General features: G+C 43.3%; 1 protein-coding gene across 1 annotated transcript; it reads left to right on the forward strand.

The window, feature by feature from the left end:
- The first annotated feature begins 1599 nt into the window (after window positions 1–1599).
- LOC133020697 (bcl-2-like protein 11) lies at window positions 1600–24427 on the forward strand. The gene is made up of 4 exons (XM_061087384.1): window positions 1600–1880; window positions 3945–4441; window positions 8555–8676; window positions 20733–24427. Exons 1-4 carry the CDS (start codon window positions 1864–1866, stop codon window positions 20895–20897), a joined length of 801 nt encoding a protein of 266 aa, XP_060943367.1. The 5' UTR covers window positions 1600–1863; the 3' UTR covers window positions 20898–24427.
- Window positions 24428–25987: the final 1560 nt, after the last annotated feature.

The following is a 25987-nucleotide window of genomic DNA, read 5'->3' on the forward strand; positions in this document are numbered from 1 at the left end:
ATAGATAAATGGATGGATGGATGGATGGATGATAGATAGATAGATAGATAGATAGATAGATAGATAGATAGATAGATAGATAGATAGATAGATAGATAGATAGATAGATAGATAGATGGATGGATGGATGGATGGATGGATAGATAGATAGATAGATAGATAGATAGATAGATAGATAGATAGATAGATAGATAGATAGATAGATAGATAGATAGATGGATGGATGGATGGATGGATGGATGGATGGATGGATGGATGGATGGATGGATGGATGGATGGATGGATGGATGGATGGATAGATAGATAGATAGATAGATAGATAGATAGATAGATAGATAGATAGATAGATAGATAGATAGATAGATAGATAGATAGATAGATAGATAGATAGATAGATAGATAGATAGATAGATAGATAGATAGATAGATAGATAAATGGATGGATGGATGGATGGATGGATGGATGGATGGATGGATGGATGATAGATAGATAGATAGATAGATAGATAGATAGATAGATAGATAGATAGATAGATAGATAGATAGATAGATAGATAGATAGATAGATAGATAGATAGATAGATAGATAGATAGATAGATAGATAGATAGATAGATAGATAGATAGATAGATAGATAGATAGATAGATAGATAGATAGATAAATGGATGGATGGATGGATGGATGGATGGATGGATGGATGGATGGATGGATGGATGATAGATAGATAGATAGATAGATAGATAGATAGATAGATAGATAGATAGATGGATGGATGGATGGATGGATGGATGGATGGATAGATAGATAGATAGATAGATAGATAGATAGATAGATAGATAGATAGATAGATAGATAGATAGATAGATAGATAGATAGATAGATAGATAGATAGATAGATAGATAGATAGATAGATAGATAGATAGATAGATAGATAGATAGATAGATAGATAGATAGATAGATAGATAGATAGATAGATAGATAGATAGACAGAGAGAAAAATGTAGATTATGGATCCCAAGGGGAAATGTAGGCATCCAGTAGCTCACAAAACAGTCAAACACAAGAGCATAAGAACAATAAAAGTTCTGTCATTAATAAGTTCACTGCACTGAGATGAAAGTCTCATCCACCAGAACAACTGCCACTGTAAAGAAACGTGTGCTAATGCAGATATTGACAATACAGGTATTTTAAGTATCGGGTGATTGAAAGGCACAAGTAACCGAGGCCAATTATAAATACAGATTTAAAGATGAATAACTGAAGCTGTACAAAATTGTGCATTACATTGAAACAGTCTGAAAAATGATGTTACAGCTGATGTAAGTGAAAACAGTGGGAAAGTAAAACTTGAAATCAAATTCAGATCATTAGAAGCAGTAACGGTGACATTAGAAAACTACTTTTCTTTTCTGCGGCCATTGGAGTTTTTTGGATTCAGCATGCGAGAGTCTGGTGCGACAGACAGGGGGAGACAGACCCCTGTGTCCTGCTGGGCGGAGACCCCACCCAGCAGGAGGTGGGTTGAGCTCTGGAGGGAGGAGCCCTGATATCAGCACGAGAGCACAGAGTCGCTTCAGTAGTGCAGCGGAGAGAGGGAGGAGAGCAACATCCTCACAGCAGACAAAAGAGTTCTGGGTTTGTTTACCTTCTCTCGCACAGGGGCCACGGACCAGTTGGGATTATCAGACCGATCAGAACCACTGGGATCTATCTCGCTGGGCTGCCTCTGGGTTCTAATCCTCGGCGACGTGCATGTTTTGCTCGGGTCGGACCTGTGGACCTTATTCGGGCTCTCACTGATATTCTCGTTGTGACACGATCCCAGCAGCTTGACAGCGGTTATGCTCCGTCACTGACATGAACCCTCCGACCAGGTGAGTTGGCACAAGAGTTTTTATTTCTGCCCCAAAAACAAAAATCCAGTTTCTCTTCGCGCGCGTCACATCAGGAGCACACGCGTTTATTCCCTTCCATTTCCTTCCAGTTTTTTCTTGAAACCACGGGGACGTTCACACGGATCTGCTGCAACATTGCGATGCTTCTCAGCGCGAAGTGTCACTTTCCTGACGAGCTGTCCTCGTGCGTAAAAGCCGATTTAACCCGAATGGAGCCGGCTGCGCTGCGCTTTCATCCAAAGTAACTTTAAAATTATAAAGCGACACTTTTACACTTTATGGATATTTTATGTGTTATTACAGGAGATATTGTGACGGAGTTTATTACCTTATCGATCCTAACACTTTGCCGGTCAATGCAACGCGCCGGCTTCATTTCCTTTAATGGTTCCCATTACCCAGTCGTGCGTAAACAGCGTTTAACCCGAGTTTAATCCCGCGTTAGGTTCTAAATGACATGTTGCAGATGCAGATGCTTTGTCTCCAGGGGAGCAGAGGATAACACGCGCAAAGTTTTTACTCAACTTTTCATAATTTTGTAGACAACACGACGATAAGTCGGACAGGAAAACAGTAAAGACAACTTTTCTCACTATTTTAAAAACAGTTTTTTGTCCCCCCCTTGTTGATCGAGGTCACTCAGTTCACCTGCCTCATAGTTTAACTCTCCATTCGGAAACGAGACCCACCCAGGCGATAGGACTTAATTACATTTTTTATACTTATTTTAATGGTCAATTAGCGGAATGGATATAGCCCTAATTTGTCCTAAGTGTTTTATTAGCAGTTAATGAGGCGGTGGAAGTGTCCTGCGGATGGCGCACGTGCTCTGCTGGGGTTTGTGAAGAAGAACGCGACAAGTGTTGAAAGCAGGACACACACACACACGCGCACAGACACACAAACACTGCCCGTGTGACATCTTTGGCTTAATGGTGACATGAAACCTTATCGTGTAAACAGTTTTTTTGTCCTGTTGAGATCACACTCCTCTTCAGAAACTACAGCTGCTACTTCATCCAAACACAGTGCCGGTGCAGACGTGCTGCCGGACATTGATCCAACACCTGATTAAACGTCTGGTTTGGTAGATTTCTGGCGCCGCCGGTGCTGATTTCATCTGCTTCCCTTCGTCTGATCTTCCCTCTCGGTGATGATGTGGCCCCGGGGAAGCTTGACACTTTCCTCGGGCTGCAGGAGGAGGAGGACAGGCTTCACGTCCAGTTAAAGTGCGGTCGTTAATCCGTGCGTAAAAATAGCCAATTTGTCCAAGATGCGTAAAAAAAGTGTGACATGAAGACTTTGAGTTTAAACTTTATTTACAGTTGAGGTCATTTTGGCACAGAAGTAGGTCAGAGTCAGCGGGAAGGAAGCTGTCGTTCAGTCTGGACAAACAGGAAGCGCAGCGACACAATATTGAAATTTGGAATTGCCCTTTTGTTGATTGTCAAGTTTAGATCCCACATTCTGAAATGACTTCTGTGTGAAATACATCGTTCGCGGTGTGAATCTGTATTTTCTTTTTTAACAAAAGGGACAACATAAGTTATTTGTTGGATTTAGTTCAAAGTGACATTTCCAGACTGGTGACTTTCTGTCCGACTCGTGGTGACGCAGTTAAAGTTAGTCCAGACTCTTCCAGACTCTTCCTTCAGGCTCGATTACTCTTCTCCCCGCAAGTCAAACAAAAAAAATCTGCTGCAATCAGCAGCTTCTGCCAAACAAAGGAGTCGCACTGGGCGGTCAGTGTGGACAGGAAACCTGCAGCTGACAGGAACACGTCCACTGCGCATTCACTTATCAGACACTACACACACTCACCACAGGCTGAGATAGAGTTGGGTTAAGCTTCTTAAAACGAACCTATTGTCCAGTTTATTTTTGGCACAGAGATCCCGTGCGTAAAGGGTCCCTGCGCCCCGACTTTGCGAATGGGTCCGGTCCTTTACGCATCGATATTCCTCTGCTCCGGGGCTGCAGCTCCACATGCAACGCAGGGGGATGAAAGCTCAGGCTCACGGCTCCGATCTGTTCATCCAACAGACCACCGAACCGGTCCGATGGCCCGACCGCAGTGACGGCCACGGAGGAGAGCCGAGGAGATCCACCACGAGTCGGTGCCACCGGAGCCTCAGCGCAAACCTCCCGTTCGAACCACAGCAGCAGCAGGAGGGACACCGGCTCCAGCGGAGGAGGAGGAGGAGGAGGGGGAGGAGGAAGAAGAGGAGGAGGAAGAAGAGGAGGAGGTGAGCCTCTCTCTCCGGCTCGGTGCAGAGGCAGCTCCTCCGTGGACAGCCTGGACGTGTTTCAGAAGAGATCTATATTCACCTTCCCTCGCCGCCACTCCAGTGGATATTTCTCCTTGGACAGCGAGTCTCAGCCGAGCTCCCCGCTGTCCCCGCTGTCCCCGGGGGGACAGGGGACGGACACGGTTGACAGATCCACGCAGACCCCGTCCACCAGCGGCCAAGCCATGAACCACGTCCTGCAGCGCATGGCTGAGGCGCACGGAGGAGCACCGGAGCTGGGGCCGCTTTGTGGTGAGCACAGGCACCTTGATGATTAACTGATGACTAACCTCCAATAACACGCATGGGGAACATCAGAGGTTCTCATTATAAAGTCCTCCGACAAGTTTGAAGTGGAGAAATATATAAAAAACCCGGCTGCACTACTTATTCAGCACCTTTATTTCTAGAGATGATAACCTAGACATCAATGTGCTCCAATGTCATTCAACTCAAGTTTGCTTTGACATAACAACGCTCTAAATCCCTTTTCTTATCCCTCACAATCAGATTTAGGAGGGTTGTAAAACTGCAATTTGAACTGTGTCTAACAACACAATACACACTCCATAATATCTATATTTGTGTGTGAAAGTTGTTGTTCTACATCAGCCAGTACAAGCTGCTCTGACTGTTTTCACTAGCTGCTACTGTCACTGGTGTGTGTGGGTGTGCAGTCGCCAAACACCAGCTCCCTGAGGCTTCCTCTGTCAAAGATTTGGGCGGTGGTGGTAAATGTTAACAGTTATATGCAGAAGATGAACACGCTCAGGGAGTTTTTGTTCTCCAATCTTACTCATGAGGGAAGATAGAGTTTTTCCACTATACTCCGTATTAACCTAGTTTCAGGTGAGTAGGTCACATGTTGATTCAGTGACTTTAACCCAGTGCACCTCAATGAAGCCGTTTCCAGACCTGCGGGTAAAGTCTTCTTCTTCTTTGTTCGGTTTCTCGGTGGGTGGCAACCAAATGTCAAGGTGCATTACCGTCATCTCCTGGATCTACTTCTTCTTCCTCTTCTTCCACATCAGCTCAAGTTCCCTGCACGTCTTAAGGCAGTTTATGATCTGTAAACAGACTGTGATGTGTAGAATCGGTTCACTTCCCCTTTAGGAAGCTGACGTGTTGAGGCAGTGTAAAAAGTTGAAGTGTCAGTTCAACAGAAAGTGATGAAAGTCCACTCGCCATTTTTTGGAGTTAGGATTATTTGATGACATCAGGTTTTTATTCTCGTAATAACCATCACTTCTGAACACGCCGCCTAACTAATTTGGTTAACTCCTCAATGTTTAGAATAAAACACCACACAGAGTTGTGTAGGTTTGAGTTTCTATTGACAGAACCACCCGAGTGTTTGTGGAACACTCGTCGCCTCTCACAGCCTCGACCCTGTTTTTATAACCGTTGTTTATTTAGATACAAAGCGAGACACGCAAGTCTGTCACCTCCAGCAGCAGGGATTGAAAATAGAGCTGCAGTGTTTATATGAGCACATGTTAACAGGAAAACAGAGCCATGCCTCTGGTGGTGAGGCTTTCGGCTGGAGTTGTCTTCGCTGTTGCCTTGTTTCAAACCAAACGGAGCCGTGAGGTTTGAGATTTGGCAAAACAAACCATAACAGAGTGAATCCCCTCAATGTGAAAAAAACACTTCCACTGTGGAGAAGTCCTGATAAGATTTTAATTACTTGTTTTTCTCAGATTCTTTAAACCGAGCTGGTGCTCTGCGTCTCTACTGTAGTTATGAAGCCATTTTGTGTGGACATTTTCTGGAGTTTGATTTGCACATATGAAGAAGCAACGTTCAGGCTGGCATCTGAGTAGAGTATAGAAGGAAGAACATGACGTGTAAATTCTGCGGCAGCTATCCTCACATCGACTCACTTGGAAAATCTCCTGAGTTCTTTACCCTGGTGGCGTCAGGGAAAGTTCGGGAAAATGTCCGGAGAAACCGTCTCAAATATTTGCATTCTCGAATACAGCCCCTCTCGAGAACTTCAGGAGAATGTTCAGTGCATGTCTGTAAGCAAGAGTCTTTTCTTTCCAAGGACAGTGGTGATTTCCTGGTGAAGTGAAGTCTGGAGGCTGAGTTAAAACATCTGGAAGCTTCACTGTATTGCAACCTACTGTTATAATTGCAGTGATTAGCTTCGCTTATTCTTCTCTATTGCAGCCAGACAGAGGAGATAACAGTCAAAACAAACCAGCAAGCGTGTGCATGTCATTCATTAAGTACAACAATCAAAACAGGCCTCTCTGTGTGTGTGTGTGTGTGTGTGTCTGTATGTGCATGTGTGTGTGAGGCAGTCAAAATAGGCCTCCTGCTCTTTTGTGCAACGCAGACAGAAACCTTTCGCCTCTCATTCAATCCTCTACGTCCATCAGATAGGAGAGATAGGAGATAAACACACAGACACACAAAATTATCGTACACGATTGTCCTCAATACAAAAAAACAGTCTCCGTTATCAACGCTGCTGGTCGGTCTTTGTGTTTGAGACGATGATAAAGAGCCGGAGCTTGAGGAGGATCAGTTTATCATCCAGTCCTCGGTGTCTCTGTGACGGCTTCATGATCTCTGTGATCACAGCTCCGGTCACAACACGTCCTCCTTCTCCGCCTGCTGCTGCTGCAGGGCGATCACACTCAGGTTTCCTCACATTCACTCCACTTCTTGTCTTCTTGGCTGATTTACATTTACTGGGTTTCATTATAACACAACCTCAGGGGCCGGCTGCACAGAGACAGATTTTTGCCGGAGGCTTGGATCTAACAAGTTAATCGGCTGCACCAGGCTGACTAATTATTGACTGTCTTAAGTATGTCTAATTCCTAATGCATTGTGGGTCAATTAAGACTCTTCAGATTAAGTGTTCCCTTTCACAAGCTGCAATTTTCTGTTGGAAAGAAAAGAGAATTAGCCGAGACCAAACCTAACAGGAATTCTGGACTGTTACAACAATTCCACATGCATGATACATACAGGCATCTATACCACATATCCTCTGGTGAACAACTCAAAAAAGTGAGACACCAAAAACTATTCTGAGAGAAAAAACCCAGTCCAGCAAATGTATAGAACCAATTTACCAGTACCTGATTCCCCTGAGCACTTCTATTGTGTCCATAACAGTTTAATAAATGAATATGAGCAAAAGTTCACACCTTTTTCTTCAGCCTCATCCTTCTCTCTGTAAACATTTGTGCCCTGAAGCAAGTTGGATGACTTATTCAAACGGCATCACTGTCACCTGACGGCTTAATCTGCTCCAACCTGCTTTTAAATACTGGTGAAGTGAGGTCATGTAGTTTTAAATTGATGGATTACCAGCATGTAGTTCTGGGTTATATCCGACTGTCATGTCCATGCATGTCTCCTTCTTCTTCTTCGTCCCTTATCTGTGTGGTCTGCAGCGTGAGCCACTGATCAGGACGCAGCCTCTGTGATGTATCAGCGTCTACAGTGTTAGAGGATGTAAGAAATATTAAGTGTAAGTTTCATAACGGTGCGTATGAGTCATATGCGGAGATCGGTGACAGGTCAGAACCTTTCATAGTCATAGTGTCGTTCAGCCTGAGACTATAACAGATTAACCACGAAAACACACACTCACATACACACACACACACACAAATTCGGTATTTTTGCTCACACACAGACTGATATTTCTCACCATCTTTGTGACGATGGCATTTAGACACGTGCACATGAAATATTGTGACTGATTTCAATGAAAATATATATGTATTTTGTTATGTTCTGCTCCATATTCTCCAATTTAAGTCTGAATTTACAACAAATTGTTGTAATCAAGTTTCATAAGGATGTGTGTTTGTTGTTTTTAACCCACCTGCTCTGATTAACATCTCTCCCGTGGGTTTTATCATTGTGTCATCATGTCTGTGGATCTTTCCTAACATCTAATAAACTCAACTGGGCTAAAAGTCTCTGCTGTGATGCTGTGAACCACTTTCTGACTCACACTCTGCTCGTCTGCTTTTATTTGACTTGATAAGGATTTTCCCGACGATCCTGTCACCGGTGCACTGTTTACACGTGGTGGCAGGAAAGCTTGAAATGCTTATCACGTGTTGCTCAAAAGAAAATCCCATGTGGAGGTTTAGGTTTCGGTCCTTTTCTTTACTGTTCGTCATAAGATTCAAAATCAAATGACGAATTGACCGATCTCACTGGAACTGTGTGAGATTCTAAAGTCGTGGGCACAGTTGTTGAGGAGCAGTGTTTACATCCACAGAGACTTGTCCCTCCTCTTCGTTTCTGTTCATGTTACAAGTCACATTTCCACATGCGATACATCAAGTGTGTGAGCGTTTTAGCAACCTGTTGTTTTCTCCTCTGTTTCAGGAAGCTCTTGCCGCCCCTCTAGCATGCTGCCACGAGGCGCAGCACAGGAGATGCAGGAGGAGGCCGTCGGACAGGAGCTCCGACGAATTGGAGATGATTATAACAGACTCCTCCTGCTAAGGGTCAGTGATTTATGTGTGTGTGTGTGTGTGTGGGTGGGTTTGTGGGTGTGAAGGTACTTAGGCCAACCTTGTGCGACCATGTTCGCAGAGCTCTGCATCAAAGTGCTGACTTGCAGACAGACGGAGAAAGTGATTTGCAAACAGAGAATTAATTTGTTTGTTCTTGTTATTATTGAGATTAAGTTATTATAATTGATTAACCAGGGTGTGTCAATCCGCTGCAGTACAGGTAGTAAATTAAAGGCAAAGTCGGGTCAAGACAGAGGCTGTGTGACTGTCATAGGAAGCATGAAGCTGCTGAAGATTAGGGAAAATGCTCAGCTGGTCATTTCAGCTGTGAGAAAAACAAATCGACTCCTGACAAGAAAATAAACAAGCAGAGCTGCACCCGAAGATGCAGAAAAAAATCCAGACGCCAGAGTAACCGCTGCAGTTGAAAAAAGAAAGAAAACAGATGTGTGATACAAGGGAACAGCCTCTGGACAGCAGAGGAAGGACTTGTTGAGCCCAGCCGGGGGAAAGCAGCTTGGTTCTGCTCTACAAAGCCTTCAGCTAGTCACCAGCATCAGGGGGAGAAACTTAAACAAACAAATTGGGTGTTTAAATGTGGTGAGACCCACAGCAGCTCATTGGCTGCTCTCATCATAGAAGTGGAGGCTGTTTGTTCAGCAGTAATTTGGCTGATTTACTTCTTGGCTCTTGGGCCGAGGAGCTGATTATCCAGAGGTGTTTCTGACTGCTGGGCTCTTTACTGGCACGAGAGAGTTATGTGTTGTTACTGGGCTAAATTAATTAGGCAGGAAATGCAAATCATTTTCCACTTCAAAAGATGGAGACGCCAGTAGAGCTAGTGGAGGTTTTCACCACTAGTAGCGCTATGGAGCAATGTTTTTTCCAAGCAATTTTTTTTCCTGTGTGCGAAATGACTTGTTAAACGTTGTGAATTGTTTGGCAAAGCGGAGCTACGGCACGAAGAAAGAGGAATTCAAGCGAGAAAATGTTGTAGAACATTTGGAAAATCTAGTTAGCAAGTGTTTAGACGTCAAAGTGTTTTCTGCAGAAAAAAAAAGTCCCAGGCTAACACGCAGACGCAAAACTAGAAGAATACGAATAACTCAAATACATCAAGAGCTTTTAATGATACTGATCGTGTGTGAAAGGCAAAGTCCAGACCCAATTTCCCAGAGTTCATGTGTGAAAGCAACACACACTATTATTTTTCCAAATTTAAATTTAAATTTGTTTCTATCTGTTCAGCTCCATTGTGAAACAGTGCTTTGAGCGTTTGATGTAATTGTTTTGAAAGCTGAGTGAGTTTATCCAGCTTAGTCAATCAGCTCTGATTATGACAGGAAGTGACAGTTACATCAGTCTGACTGTTGCTTGACTGAAGAAATAATCTCATTATCCCAGGGAATATTAACCTCTCAGTCCGAGCGGGTGTGTTGCAAAGTTGCGTCGCTGCAGTCGGAGTTCGCTTCCTCCTGGCTTCTGTTTCCCTGGCAACATTTCTGCAGGTTGCATCATCACAGCTCTATTTACTCTGTCAAGGAGCAGACTGGAGCTTTGGGAAGCCAGAAGAGGGGGGGGGGGGGACTCAGTGTTGAGTTCACTCTAATCTCATCACAGAAATGGATTAAAGAATGAAAGTCAACAAAAAGCATGACTGGACGAAGTGAGAAGCCTCGAATTCTCCCTCGGTGTCAAAAGCTTAATGGCTGTAAAGCTGAGCTGTTAAATTAAACAGAAACGTGCTAGTTTCCCCCCCGACACACTCACTCCCCGACCAAAGACCCACAAAACCCCAGAAGGGAAGTTATTTAAGTGCTTATGGTTTCATGTTGCTCTCGATCTCATGGAGCTGGGTTATGCAGCCATCGTTCAGGTTCGGATGTTGATCAAATCCTGCGTTTAGCTGCTTCCTGCACCATCGGATATAACATCAACCCCCTCGGAGCGTTATGTGTAAGGGTCTGAGGGTTCACTGACATCAGGACGAATGTACATCCTTTCATTTGTGTGGGAATTCCCAGGAGCCAAGAGTGTCTCATGGGGAAGGTGGTTTGGCCCCGACGGCTGTGAATGGAGCTGAGGAGGAGAACAGAGCTGTGGAAATATGTGAGTGTGATGAGTCGAGGCTGTGACTCAACACCTCACTGCCTGGGAAGACGGAAAGAGAGAGAGAGAGAGAGAGAGAGGAGTGAGTGTGTGTCTTGGTGGGGAGGACCTCTGTGACCTCGGGTAATAATAATCCAGTAAGTGTGTTTGCACAAGCTGCGGAACAATGAGGAGGCAGAGAAAAGAGGAACGTGGAGGCTTGTTCCCTGTTCTCTCACCAGGTGTTTCTGTGAAGTGCTCGGGCCGGAGCGCCGATGACTTCACGCTGCTCCAACAACACAAGACGAATTTCAGGTTTTTCAGATTTTAATCAGATCCTTAGTCATCGCACTGAGAAGAACACAAGACGGAAGAACACGTTCAGTGTTGTTTGTTCTGCTGAGATTGAACAATCATCCCCATGCTAAACAAAAGGCTAAAGCCGTGTGACACCACTGCACTGATTGAGCCTTAAGTTTGCATCTGCATTAATGTATTTTCTTTTAAAAAGCATTACTACACTCTCGCACACACAACTCCTTGAGCAATGTGAACTGAAAACATTTGTTAGTCTCGACCGGCAGACGTTTGGAAACAGTGACGCACCATGAGCTTCCTGGTTGGGCTGGAGCGATGACTCGGCTCAGCGGTCAATGCAAAGCGTTTTTATCAAGTCTGGATTCAGCCTACGATCCCAGGAGGACAGGGAAAGTCTTCACTTTCTACCGTCTTGCCAGCGAGTAATAACAAATCATCAGGTTTAAGTGCGTTGGTCTGTGATCGTGTGTGAGGACAGGAAACGCGCCATCCTCCGATCTCCTCCCATGCTTAAAAACATCCACGATTCAATCTGATCCTGCAGGTCCTTTGCATAGCAGGCTTCTGTCCAACCCGCTGCCATTCACTATGCAAAACCCCCTGAGAACAGTTTGAACAAACAGACGAGTAACCAGCAGGGTTTTACAGCCTTGTTGGATGAATCATCTTGAATCATATCTGGCTCTGTGGGGGGCGATGGTGAAGCTGCCCCCGAACCACGTCGGCCTGGAGCGTAGACCCATGATCCAACCTTCTCTAAAAACCTGCACATTTAGAGAGAACTTTGTTTTATATTGGCACAGGCTGCTGTGAAATTCAGCTTCATAAAGTTCCTGGTCCACAGAAGATGAATCACACTGACTTTGGTGTTGTACTGACTTTTCCTCCAGCTCCAAAGTGAGATTGCCATTGTTTCCTTTTTTACTCAAATGTCTGAAACTGTTGCCATGAAAGTTGTTCCTCAAATTCATGAAGAATCCTAAAGACTGTGGAGATCTTTGATTAACGCTTCCTTTAGCGCCTCCATGGTCCTAATATCTTCAGCAGACAATTGGGTACGGATATTCTCATATAAATTATAATATTGTGACATAAGATTTGTTTTTTATTAACAATACATTTATCCCGGGGCCTAGAGGGAACTTTCTGACAAGTTCTCACATTATCACCAACTGTTCATTGCAGCAGAGTTAAACACGGAGCTGCCTGTGTTGACAAAAGAGCTTTATTCAGTGCGAGCGCCTGAAGGCTTCTGCCAAGACACAGAGCTGCATCACCTCGGGCTATGAAATGACTCACGCTACCTGAGACACATTCACACACCAACAGCTCACACGCTTTCTATTGCCTGAGCAATTAGCAAACCAGTTTTATAAGAGAGACTTTTCCACGGAAACAGTATCGAAGTGAATCATTTTCATAGAATGGGTTAATTCACTGATATAATGATGAGTAATCATTTGTTTTTCAGTCGTCTTCCCTCTGACTCGCTCTCCTTTGTCCTCTCTCTCTCTCTCTGTCGTTCTCTCTCAGTTAAACATTTACACAATATGTGCGTGATTATGTGTGCGTCTTTGTTTTCAAACATTTGTAAACCTGCTCAGTGGTGTGTGTGTAAGTGTGTGTGACAGCATGTGTGTGCGTTAGGCACGTACATGCCTGTGTGCATGTGGTGTGACAGTCTAGTGTCCGTGACAGTGTAGATCCATTATGGCTCAGCCCTATGGTTAAGCAACTCTCAGAGAGCAAAGCACAAGGTCTAATTATCCTGCCAAAACACACACAAAAACACACACACAAACACACTAAAACAAACTCCAACACACACTCTTTGACTGTGAGGTAAACCCCTTTGTCCTGCAGACAGAAATAACGCTGAGGACACTGTTGACCGGTCACTTGTCCCTGGCTGCTCGTGTTTTTGTTTGTGTGTGATCGAATGAACGTGAAAGACAAAGCGCGGGAGAGAGACAGTTTATCACTCCTTCACTTTCCATGCAAGAGTTCATAGAACAGAAATAAATGAAACCATTCCATAACCTCCACAATTTATCATAAATCCCACCCTTAATCTGTCGGAATGTTACGGGGCCGTCCTTCACGCCGTCCCCATCCCTCCACGAAACATAACCACGACAGGAGACGGGGATGGAGATGACGCAGCATGAACGTCGTCAGTCTATTGTGTATTGATGTTGAATTGTCGTATGAGATTGCATGTAAAGGACCATGTGTAAACTGATGTTTACATGTAAACACGAGTGTCACTAAGACAGAAGTACAGAGTCACCTCTGAGGTCCTGGTTAAGGTTTTCGTTTGGCTCTTCACAATGAATGGAAGTCAATGCCTTGTCCTAACAATGATGGCTATGCAAACTTGTGTGTGTGTTCGTGTTTTTGTGAGCTATTTTTGAGCGGCAGCATAGTAAGCTGCGGTAACCAAACAAAGTCACATGAGCTTCTTGGAACAGGCTGACTCAATGTTTCCACTGGGAGAAGAAAGAGACGAGAAGACGAGAAACAAACCCAGTTCAGAGAGTTTGAATCCTCTGTATCGCAAATGTGTCTTTTCCCAAAGTCTCAGAGGAGAAACAGCAGCAGGTTCCAAACACAACTTGAAAAATATGTGAGAGGCAAGGTGGGTGTTCTGTGCAAAGCTCTCCATCCTCACTTCACTACAAATGAACCTGCAGACACTTGAGATAATGAGATTATTCATTGAGGTGCCACTTAAATCACAGATTCATTTGATAAGAGGATGCATTCATTGAAGAGCTGATGGGAACTTCAGACTCCCTGGACCTTGTTTCTAGCAAAATGCACAAATCATTTTCTTTGATTTTTTTTGTCGTGCATGAATGCAAATCTCTGGTGTTGGAGCTTCCTACCAACATTTGAACTCCTCACCCCAGAAGATTTGTTTATCTTTTATTGCCATGGATCGATACACTTGTTTTATAGGACCTTCATGTTTAATCTTAAGCGAAGGGAAACCAATGGCTGCCAATATACGGTTTTAAAAGCCTAAAACAGTGTGTGGTTTGGAAAATGTGTTAAAACAATCTGTAGTGATTACAACATGCAGTTAGTGGTTGTATCATCTCTGAATGAAAGGTTGTGTGGTTGCTTCATTGGTTCGCTGACACAACTCACTGGTTGTGTGCTTGACGAGTTAAAGAGTTAGTTCATGTGGATGATGCCCTGCTTGGGTTTCTCTTGTGTCGTAGATTTGTGTAAGTGCATGTACTACACTATCAATCTGTGTGTGTGTGTGTGTGTGTGTGTGTGTGTGTGTGTGTGTGTGTGTGTGTGTGTGTGTGTGTGTGTGTGTGTGTGTGTGTGTTTGTTTGTACACGAGAGATGGACTCCTGCCCGTGGAGTTGCAGTGAGAGTAGGAAAATGGTTTGTGGCGACAGGTTTTCTATTTTCAGATGATGATAGGGGTTATGTGAGGTAAGAGTTCAAATGAGGAAACTATTAGAGGAGCCACAAGTGTGTGTCTCTGTATGTGTGTGAGTGTGTGTGTGTGTGTGTGTTTTTTTTCCTTTTCTGTAATCCGTAGGTACAAGGTTGAAAGCCCAGAGTGTTTGGTGAAGCAGGCTCTGGCTCGGTGTCAGACTCTCGAGCTGCAGTTTGTCAGCTGAGCCGTACATCTGCTCCTCGTTGCAGTGAAATCAAACCTCTCATCCCGACTGTGAAATACAACCAATCACCCAAATAACAGACCAGCCCCCTTATCTGCCTGTGGTGTGTTTAATCCCAGGCAATTATTTGTGTTCCCAGAACACTTGGTTTACCGTAAACCCTTTTGGCCTCGCTGCTTGTGATTTAAACAAAATACGACACGCTAATTTATGAGTTTAGGTGGAGCTGGTAGCTTTATTTGTTTAAACTTTGGGCAGAGCAAGGCCGGTTGTTTTCCTTTCCTTTATCATAATCTTAGATAACAGCCTTCAGGATTGAGCACAGACATGAGAGTGATATCAGTCCTCAAGTGGAAATGTAGGACGAGGATCCGATGGCTCCTGATCTGGTTTGACACTGATACTTAGTGCTGATCACATGTAAATGCATCAGTTTGGTTCAACCACGAACGTCCCAGCTGCACCACATCCTCCGGTTCGGTCATAGTTCACAGTTTCTCCTGCACTTTCATTAGCAGGAGGTGTGAAATATGAGTCACAACCACAACTGTGGACGGGCATGCAGCTGTGCCTCAGGAGGAAGCGCAGCTTGCCAGAAGGTTGGTGGTTCGATTCCCCTGTAAATTACTCCAAAGAGTCCCTATAGAAAAGTTTAAGACCTGATAAGCGATGGATCAATTCAGTCCATTTATCTTTCACCAGAATATAATGCAGAAGGACATCAACATGTTTAACAGATGGGTTTGGTGCTTGTCCTTATCCGGATTTGCAGAGGTGTGGACTCGAGTCACATGACTTGGACTCGAGTCAGACTCGAGTCATGAATTTGATGACTTTAGACTCGACTTGACAAAATGTAAAGAGACTTGCAACTCGACTTGGACTTGGACATCAATGACTCGTGACTTCACTTGGACTTGAGCCTTTTGACTTGATAAGACTTGCTCCTTTCCCCAAAACCCAAAGATTAAAAAGTATGTTATTAAGGAACGCTCTGTATCTTTCATTGTGTAGGTGTCCGTCAGGGGTGTAAAGTAACGAAAGGCAAGGCAATTCTCACTGCAGTGGTAGATGCTGCATAGAGTGGATGACGTTCCCTAACGTGCACATTCAACATATGAAAACTGATCGTAAAGTTCACTGTTCGCGAAAAATATGCGCGACAGGCACAACACTGCACAGGGATCCACTGCGGAGGGGCTGCGGAGCCGCGGGGTGCAGACCCCTGGCTACGGCGAAAGAGCGATTTGTTTACTGCTCCGCCGTTAAAGAGATGCGGACGTCAAAACATTAGTTCGGCTATAATGTTAGATCCGCCTCGCATTTTCTCCTCCCGGCTGCCAGCCTGTTATGCCTCCGCGCCGCACCGGTGGGTGCACCATACAGAGAATCACTGCGCTACACAGGGGCGGCCCTAGCATATTTGGGGCTCTATGCAAGAGCCCCCCCCCTTCAACAAAAAAAAGTTGAAAAACGGAATTGCAACTTTCAGATGGTATTTTGCCCTGTAAGACTGCATTTCATTTCAAATAAACACAACAACGATCGCAACGACATGGTGCAAGCATTCGTTTTAGACAGCGTCTCTCCTCAGGAGAAGGAAAACATTACGTAACGTTTCAGCTTGACCTCAGATAATATGAACGTGTTTACCGTTCAAATTCATTATTTGTCATTAAGTTGCGTTTAGTTCAACGTTCTCATAAAAATGAACGTGTTCATGGACAACACTGCCTGAAACTCAATAGCCCACTGGCCTACCTGCCTCGGCCGCCTGTGGGTGACTCTTCAGCTGTGCTGGATTGCTGTTTGCAAAGTGAACCCGGATGAGTTCTACTCACCTTGAAAATCAGCTGCTGCTCAAACTCAACAAGATGTTTGTAGACTAGTGCTCGAAAGATGGACCAAAGTTTAACCAAAAGTTTAAATATACAGTGGGACAGCGGCATTTTAACTTTTTATTTTAACTGTCATGTGGTTCATGTCTTGACATGTCCTCCCAAAAGTTCTTAAATGTTGTGTTGACATGTTAAATGTTTAATGTTTGACATGTTTAATGTCATTGCACTTAAATTTGTAAAGATCTCTAATTAAAAATAACTGTTTTTGGATTGGATTTATGAGCTGTTGTCCTTTTTTGCACTGCATAGGAGCGGCTCCCGCAAGTTTTAATAAATAAATAAATAAATAAAGATTTTAAAAGCATACATGATCTGTGTAAATATATTATTACTCTGTGATCAAAAGGACTTGAAAGGACTCGAAACTCAAACTGCAGGACTTGGACTTGACTTGAGACTTGTCAGTCTTGACTCTGGACTTGACTCGGGACTTGCCTGCCTTGACTTGGGACTTGACTCGGGACTTGAGGGCAAAGACTTGAGACTTACTTGGGACTTGCAAAAAATTGACTTGGTCCCACCTCTGCGGATTTGTAACACAGGCCGTGTTTGTAATGGATATGATGGAGTTTAAAAATCCATGCTCTTTGCAACAATGTACCAATGTTTAATAACAGGTGTCAAATAACAGGTATCTAGACATCAATCCTTCAACAAATTGAAGATGTAATAGTGAAACAAGCTTTCAGTCAGTTTGCTTAGTATCTTGAGACTCGTATGGATTTGTTAGTGTGGTCCCGACTCCCTTCCCTCATTTATTTTTACTGCAGACCATCTTGACAGATCAGATCATTAAGCGGTTCATGAGGTGAGGAGAGAGCACCGACACGCTGCCAACTTCCAAACCACAAACCTCCAGTCTGTCTCCCGAAGCCGCTTCGAGGAGAGACGAGTCCATAACGTGCAATATGAAGCTAACGCTGCTGTGAGAGAAAACTCACTTCAATAATAACGTCACTGTTTTCACAACATAAAAAGTAAGATCACGTCTCTTCGGGCCAGAAATTATGTTATCTGAGAAAATAAATGATAGAAGACAAATGCAACTCTTTATTCCTGTTGAAAATTCACTGAAACTTTTCCTCTCAATACGAAGACAAAGGGCAAATCTGTGATTCAAACAACAAACTCTGGAGCTTGTTTGCTGCCAAACTGAAGGAGGGAGGTTGAATTAATGTGTTTTTGCTCTTCACCTCGCTGCCAAACACAACAGTCCCTTCACGACATTCAGGGAAAATAAAGACTCAGTTTTTTTGGCTGCAGAGAAATTAGTCTATGCTGCTCGCTCAGCTACTTCCTACATCGGTGTCTCCTCAAACTTTGACCAGAGTCAGAAAGTTCATAAGGTAATCATTACTGGAGAGGAAATCTTATAAAAGAAGAATAAGAAAAACACATGTCTAAACCAGAATTAAGTGTTTTTCCAGAAATAAACAGTATTTGTGCCAATTTTTTACTTTTTATGGTGGATTTCATTTAAAACTTTAACCCTAAAAATGTGAAGCTAATAAAGCTAGCTGCCCTGTGCCCTACATGTGCCTGTGTGGAGACAGTGGTATGATAATTATTTATTTACCGTGTAAACTGTACACAACTGTCATTAGTTTGCAGGTACTTGGTCATTAATGAACAAATTGAACTTTTGAACTGATAATGCTGCTTGATAAGAAGTGAAGCGATCACCAAAGTTTTATTTTCCCAGAGGGGGAACATGAATGTCAGAACCTGTAATGGCAATTTCTCCAGTAGTAGTTTGAGAGATGTTCTGGTGAACTGTGGATGAAACATGCTCATGACCGGTGTGGCCATGAATCTGGTCGGCGTGTTAAAGCTGTTCTGTGCAAGAGTCAAGTCTGGTTTAGATCAGTCTCCTGGCAGTTCCTTGGTCAGCTCTGACCTGTTTGTGGGTCCTTGTGAGTCCGAAGCACAATTTGAATCACACAATGATTCATCGCAGGGTTGACTAGTCTTCCCCTCACCTGTTTCCTCCTCCGGCATTCAGAGGTTACTGTGGCTTCTGGCTCGCTTTTCGAATCAAACCACCAAACCACACAGCTTTGATATCCCTCCCTCCCTCCCTCTCTCCCTCCCTCCCTCCCTCCCTCCCTCCCTCCCTCCCTCCCTCCCTCCCTCCCTCCCTCCCTCCCTCCCTCCCTCCCTCCTTCCCCCCCTCTCTCGCTCTGTCTCTCTCTCATCCATAAAGATCCTGTTTTTCAGAGTGCAGTCTCGCCCGGGGCTTATTCTCCGCCAATGTCTGGCTGGTATTGTACAGTCCATCCGGCTGGTGTGTATGTGAAAGGCTTCATGCCAAAACAGGACATCATCTCCCACCGGAAAAAACTGATTCCTACTCTAGTAATTCCAAAGTTATTCTTGTAAACGCTTCGGCCCGAGTGTTATAAAGTTTTATTTATTAGCCGAGCAAACAGCAGCTGAGGGAGGATCTTTTTTTCAAAGCTTCACATTCACACAGATTTCTCAGCGGACGGCGGCAGGCTTTCTGCTGGCGGCCAACTGGTTCGGATTTCAATTAAATGAGAAGAATCCTCTGCTTGAACTGGAATCAATACTGATAATATGTGATGTAACTTGGGCTTGAAATGAGTTGTTTTCCCTGTGGGCATCCATCCAGGGGAAATGTCCTTTCTCCTTCGTCGACAGGTGCTGGAGTGACGGTCCGAGGCTCGAGCACCAGGCTGTCGACTGTAGGGATAGTAAGAATAAGAGAAAACGCTCGTTTAAGTCATTGATTCAATTCTCTACTTGAAGACGATGAAATGTTTAATGGAAGAAGAACCAGAGGACTAGAACACCAGAGTCAGAGAGGATTTGATCTTGTTGCTGGATGTTCCTAATCAGACCTTGAACAACCCAGCTTGAATGAAACCAGACTCGGCTCGACAGGTTTCTCTGAACTCGGATCTCGTTGATCTTGAATGTGTTGCTATGGATGCAAGCTCTTTTCTCCTCTATGTCACTTATCAGACATTTTTTAATGTGTACTCAGACAATTTAACACAAAGGTCATCTCAATGGAGATCAGCCTGTTGCTGCTCACACATCAAATATTTCACAGGTAAAATATAAGAAGTGTAGGATTCAATGTTTCTGAGACCTTGAGAAACTTCTTCTTTATGGATGTGAAATGCTAAATTACTGACATACACCTTTAAATCTAAAATTTTATTAGACCACATCCCTCAAGCAGATACAGCACCTTTCATTAAACAGTGTTTCTTTCTCCTGTTATTTTATTCTTCATTCAAATGTAAATGCTTTTGGCCGCATGAAACATTTGAGGTTATTTTAAAGATACATACCGTTTGCATTAATTGGCACTGTCTGGAGTTAAGCTTGTTAACGTAGAAGCTGTAACTGCTGTGCGGTCAAACATCGGAAGCCCTGTAGCAGCACACAACGCATGCAGATAAACACACAACATATGCATTGACACACACCTGGAGATGCAGCAGAGTTGCGGCAGGATGTTGAAAACTGTACTTACCTGCTTCCTGTGGACGTAAACACACAGCAAGCATGCGTGTGTCCTTTGATTTTAAATCATCAAGGGATCCTCTGTTACGCCGCAGTGTTTACCTGAACATTTGATGGTATGTCACAGCACACTCAGAACATGTTGTGAAATCGAGAACACGCCATGCAAAACTTAATGCAAATGATGGATGAACATGAGCAGGATTTTAACCTGTGGATGTTTTGCATGAAGTGACTCAGCTGACGTTTGAGAACTTTCACAGTACTTTTAACCATTAACCACATAAATACTTTGGGAAATGTAGCGTTCGGCCACAGGAGCCAACACTTCAAATCGTAAACGGTGTTACGTTTGCCAAATAAGATAAGATAACTTTATCTAAACTCTGTTTGAAGCCTTCCTGTAGATGCTCATTTGAATATAATAAAAGAATAAACATTTGTTTGTCGGTTGGTTGGTTTGTGAGCAAAATGACGCCAAAGCTTCTGGACTGTTTTCCATGAATCTTGGTGGAAAGCTGCCATAATGTTTTGGTGCAGATGTTGTTTATTCCTCTTGTTAATGCTGTATCTGGTGTTTCCTCTCTTCCTTGTGTTGCAGGGGGCGGCAGGCGGACGCAGACATGTTGTCATCCATCCGAACCAGCTGCCGCACGTCCAGCAGGAGCCCGGCCTGCTGCTGTGCATGGGCCTCCTGCTCCTTGTGATCGGACGGCTCATCTACATGCAAGGGGGCATGAACCTCCAGGACCACCCTCAGGTTTAGCCTCTGGAAAAACCCAGCAGACGTAACATTTTCAGGAATATATTTGTGTTTTTGGATCTATCGCATCTTAAATCTTCCTTGCGTTGTGGGTGACCTGATTTTTTTTTTTACTCTCGGTGCTTTTCTGTTCCAACCGAGGGGGGAGACTTTTAATTTTGACGGAGATTACGTATGAACACCTTTATGGAACTCTGTAATACGCTTGTATTTTTGATGTTGCGCCTGTGTTTTCCTTTATGGTCTCTGAGGCCTCGCGATGCTACCAAAGAGCCTGGAATTTGCACTCCTCTCCTCCTGTCATCTAAATATGCCTCTCTGCAAAACGACGCCTGCGGACATTCAACTGTGCCTTGTACAGTTTCCTTTAGTCTTTGTTTTGTAGATTACTTTAAGCTCTTTTTATTTTTGTACAGTGATGATGTGTTCACAGGGAGATCAACTATGCAGACCCGGGGTTGTTAAAGTGCATGGGTCCTGTTAACTGAATATTACCTTGGAAAATGTTTAGGCAGGGAAAAACTCCTGTCACATTAGTACCCAGGATGCAACAGACTTGTGACCTGCACTGCATGAAAAGCCGAATTTTGCGCCTGCGAACTCACCTAATTCCTGGCAGTTAGTGCCTGTTTACAGGATGCGAATTCCGGGTTCACCAGAAACTGGAACCCTGCATCAATTCCCGTCAGTTCCTGGCAGTGCAGCCTGCAGATTCCTGTGAACAGCCGTTAACCTGAAATTCCACCGAAATTTGCAGCGACACAAACTGACACAAATTCCTCTTTTCATGCAGTGCTGTGAAGGAACCGACTGGGCCAACGCTTGCACTGTCAACTGTTCATCAGTGTTTTCAGCCCCAGGAAATGTATTGTCTCACATAAAACATTATGTTTTGGTGAATTTTGTAGCAAAAAACGATATTTGGGACATTAAATAACTAAATAAGGGAAAACAAACAAACCCTGGACTGATCAGTACATGTTAATAATATCCATCTTTACCCAAAAATGAAATGTTTGAATGCTACTGTAAATATTTTACCTAATCTAGATTTGTATTCCTTTAAAGGTACATGAATTGAGAAAGCAGATGTGTCCGAAATTAGTTTTCTGAACGTGCACAGTTGGAAAATTGATACATGAATAGTTTTATCAACTTTTTCACCAGCATTTCGTGCACAGCAGACATCACAAGCAGATACTTTGTAAATACCAACCGTAGAGTATCTGATACCAGTCTTCCTCTACACAGACCAGCCCCTGTTCCTGAAACCACTAGAGCCATTTGGCACATGACCCCCCCCTCACTGAAGTCTAAAACTGAGAAGATTTCTAAGAATTTCCAAACCACTTTCATCACCAGATACAATGTGATCGTGTTTATAGATTCGTATAAAGTCCCAAACCAACATTCAGAGGCTTCACTTTCTTTGCTCTGGTTTTGTTTGGCGTCAAAACAAAGATTTAGCACCTTGATTATCCAGAGCAAGAAAAGATTAGTTCACTTATTAATACAGTGATACTATTTTAAACCGTTTAAATCCTTTAAAGCGTTTAATTGTGTCATGACTCAAGGTCACGTTTACTCACCTCCCGCCCCTCTGCATTCACAAACCTTCATTTGACATCGTTTTAACATCTTCCACAATAAGTGACCGAACCAGTCCTGTTCCTGTTCTTAGTCTCAGCCGCTGGATTGGTCATTAGTGGCTCCACTGAGAGTAGCAGGCGTGTACTGGTTTGTTGACAAGGTCACGTTATCCGTTTATTAGCACAGTGAGTCAGACGCAGGCCAAGTCTCCTCACTCCTGCCAGGTCATTAAACACTCACCAGAGAGATTTCTGGACAGAAACCAAACACTGGATAACAGAGTGAAATAGGGTTTTGTTACTGACTGGTTATCTAACAGTAACAACAAACACTGATAATACTTTTTCTTTTCTTTGTATATATGAAAAGATATCAGATAATCCATGTCCTGGCTTCTGATTACTAAAATGCACATTAGGAGTTACAGCTGATTCAATAAACAGCTTGTGAAAGTCTGAAAACCCTTAAATGCATAAATCCAAAATATGAAATGCCGTTTAAAATGTGTCATTGCCCTGAACAAGACTTATGCAAGAGAAATTTGACCAAAGCACCTTATGTCATCAAGAGATCGTACGTGTGTCGTGTGTTTTGTCTCTTTCACGTAGGTGAGGAAGCCAACTTGTAAAATCAAACACTTGAGATAAAGTGTTAATCTTTAATGTGATCTCCTCTGTCCTCGAGAACAAACGTATTTTAAAGAGTCATTTTTGCTGCGTTCACGTACGTTAAGAGTTCAGACAGAAGCGTCCGTTCGTTTTCTGTCAAACGTTGAGCATAAATGAGGCTTAAATGTCCAGTGATGAAAGTGACCAAAGAGATTTATGTAAAACTACCGGGTTTTTTATTTTTGGGCTGTTGTTGATGGTACCAGTGAAATATTCTGTTGTTTTGATCTGTATCAGTAAATCACCAAATCACATCAGCCGCAGTTTGACTGGAATAAAAATGGAAATGCAATTTGTTTTATGTTTGGCGAGATCAACCATCACTGTCACTGAAACAAAGCAATTTGACCGAGATCTGAATAAGGAGATTTTCAGGAATCCCACTTAATGCATTTAAAAGCTTTGCTCCTCAGTCGGACTTAATCCGTTTCAAATGAAAGTGTTGGTTGTTATTTGTGTCACGTGTGTTGAATTAATGTGAGGTCATCCAGACCGGCAGCAAATCAGAGCAGCAGCAGACGTTTGTTGTAAAACATTCAATAACCAAAGTCCATGAGTCATCTTGGATGTTTGTACAGTTCTGTCAACACCGATTCATAACAGATTAAGTGTGATCCGACTTTCATCGTTTCTTAAACTCTCATTACACATCACCGGAGATCTGCAATCACATGTTTTAATGGTTAAATCAGCTGCTCAGCTTCGAAGCTTCTATTTCAAACTTCCTTCAATGCATCAGGTTCTCTGTCCAGCTGCAGGCATGACGTATCATGAACGGATTAGACGTCCAAGTGCACCAACTGAATATAGCACCAAAGTATAAGAATCTGATTGGCAATAACAAATATTGTTTGACGTCATACGATCACAAATGGCCTCTAAAATCCACAAAGAGACGCTAAACGTCCACAAAGAGAATCAAACCGAGCGTGATGACGAGTCTAGGAAACACAAAGAGATGAGAAATGACCATGAACCTGATCCTGTTAAGATGTTAATAGTATTTGATCATATCTGTGTCCTTGAACCTGTCATCTCATAATCTGTCCATGGCTGTCAACTGGTTTTAGGAGTAGCTTTTATATAATTATCAATATTTCAGATTAGTACATTGTGAGATTTTTTATGAAGAAGAGCCAGTTCTATTGGTGGCCAGCAAACGGTGAGGTACCGACAAAAAAGTTAGACTGTTAAAAGTTGTAAACTTAAACTACACTTCTTGTGTCCTTACTCTTTATTGTCTGGAGATGCAAACGTCTCACTCTCGTCTCCCCCCCCCCCCCCCCCCCAGCTGTGACGCTGAGAGCGCTGACTGCTGCATGTTCGTGATATTGTGCCATGTGAAACCTAAGACCTCATTTTTGAAGTACTGTATTACAGCGAGAGGAGAGCGAGAGGAGAGCATGGCAGGGAGGAAACCGAGAGATGAATTTCCGTCGTCTGAAACTGATATGGAAACCTGCTGATGTGCTGATTCACCGTCTGACTTTAGTATTCGTTACAGGACAGAAACAGTCACAGTGTGAAGCTCACGGTTTTTACAGCTGGAGCCGCTTTGACGAGTCATGCTGCGGATTCCTGTTTGTTGTGAGCGTTTTAGGATCAATGGAACAGGAGAACCCTTCCGAGGAGAGTGAGCTTTTGTATTTGATGTTTTTCACCAGGGGTCTACATTGAAGGACGGCAGGTTTTATTCACGTGTTTCGCGTAAACAGAAGTTCGCAGGAGCTTGTTTTGTCCACAACATCTACAAAATTTCAGAAAGCTCACAGAGATAAAAGTGTCAAAGATCGTGGCTGACCTTCTTCACTCGGATGAACAGCCCCAGCCTGCATTGTTTCCATTTCTTCTTCTTTTTTAGTTTGTATTTTCTGACACACCAGGCACGGGAGGAGCATTGTTTCCTCCTGCCGGTTAAAACAACAATGCATTTGTCCTTTGCATATAGAACTGGGATGGGAGATCCGATCACCCACTTTGAACGGACCCCCCCCCCGTGATGCCTGGTGATGTCTGGTATGACCCGGGCCTGTGGTGTGTCCTGCCTGCCAGTGCTGTACAGAAATGCATCTGCATAGAGCGTGTGTGTACAGATATAACAAACTCAATGACTCCAAATGACCCAGTACAACTGTAGCAATTTTTTATTTTTTGGGGGGGATGGGGTTTCTGTACTGTTATTGCACACTGAACATATTTGTAATTATGTTTTAATTACTTTTAAATGCTGTTATTGCTGTAAATAAAGCCTTTTCATCTTTGTACATGAATGTGCACGAGTGCTTTATTATTTAGTTCAGTCACTGAGGCAAGTTCTGTGCAAGTGAATTAACATTTTGAGGCATTGTACTTAAGTTGATGTTATTTATCTTCAATATTTTCACTGTTGCATCTTTACAAATTAAGATTTCTTTGACAAAACACATTCAATGTATAAAATACATATATATTTGAAATAAAACCAATCTAATGGGAGCTTTCTCTAATTAGTTGTACCTCTCTCAGCTTCATCGAATGTCGTGGACTTCTTAAAACCCCAGAGAACTGACTTTTAAATCGTACACTTTCTGCATAACATTAAATATTCATGACCTCCCTCTTTGTGTTTCCACACTGAGCTGCAACAGAAGCATAGTGAGAATTTTACACTGACGAGGAGGAATAATTACTTCAGTGTAGTATTCATGTTTTGTGAATATTGTTATAAGACTATTAATGTTGTGTCCTAATCCTTTTAAATCTCAGACTGAGCATCGGGCCTATTTACACAAAGACAGGACAAAACAAACGTCAACTAAACCACAAAACTGCACGTCCTCAGTTTTCTTTCAGAGA

The sequence above is a fragment of the Limanda limanda genome, chromosome 15 (assembly GCF_963576545.1).
Source record: "Limanda limanda chromosome 15, fLimLim1.1, whole genome shotgun sequence".
NCBI lineage: Eukaryota > Metazoa > Chordata > Actinopteri > Pleuronectiformes > Pleuronectidae > Limanda > Limanda limanda.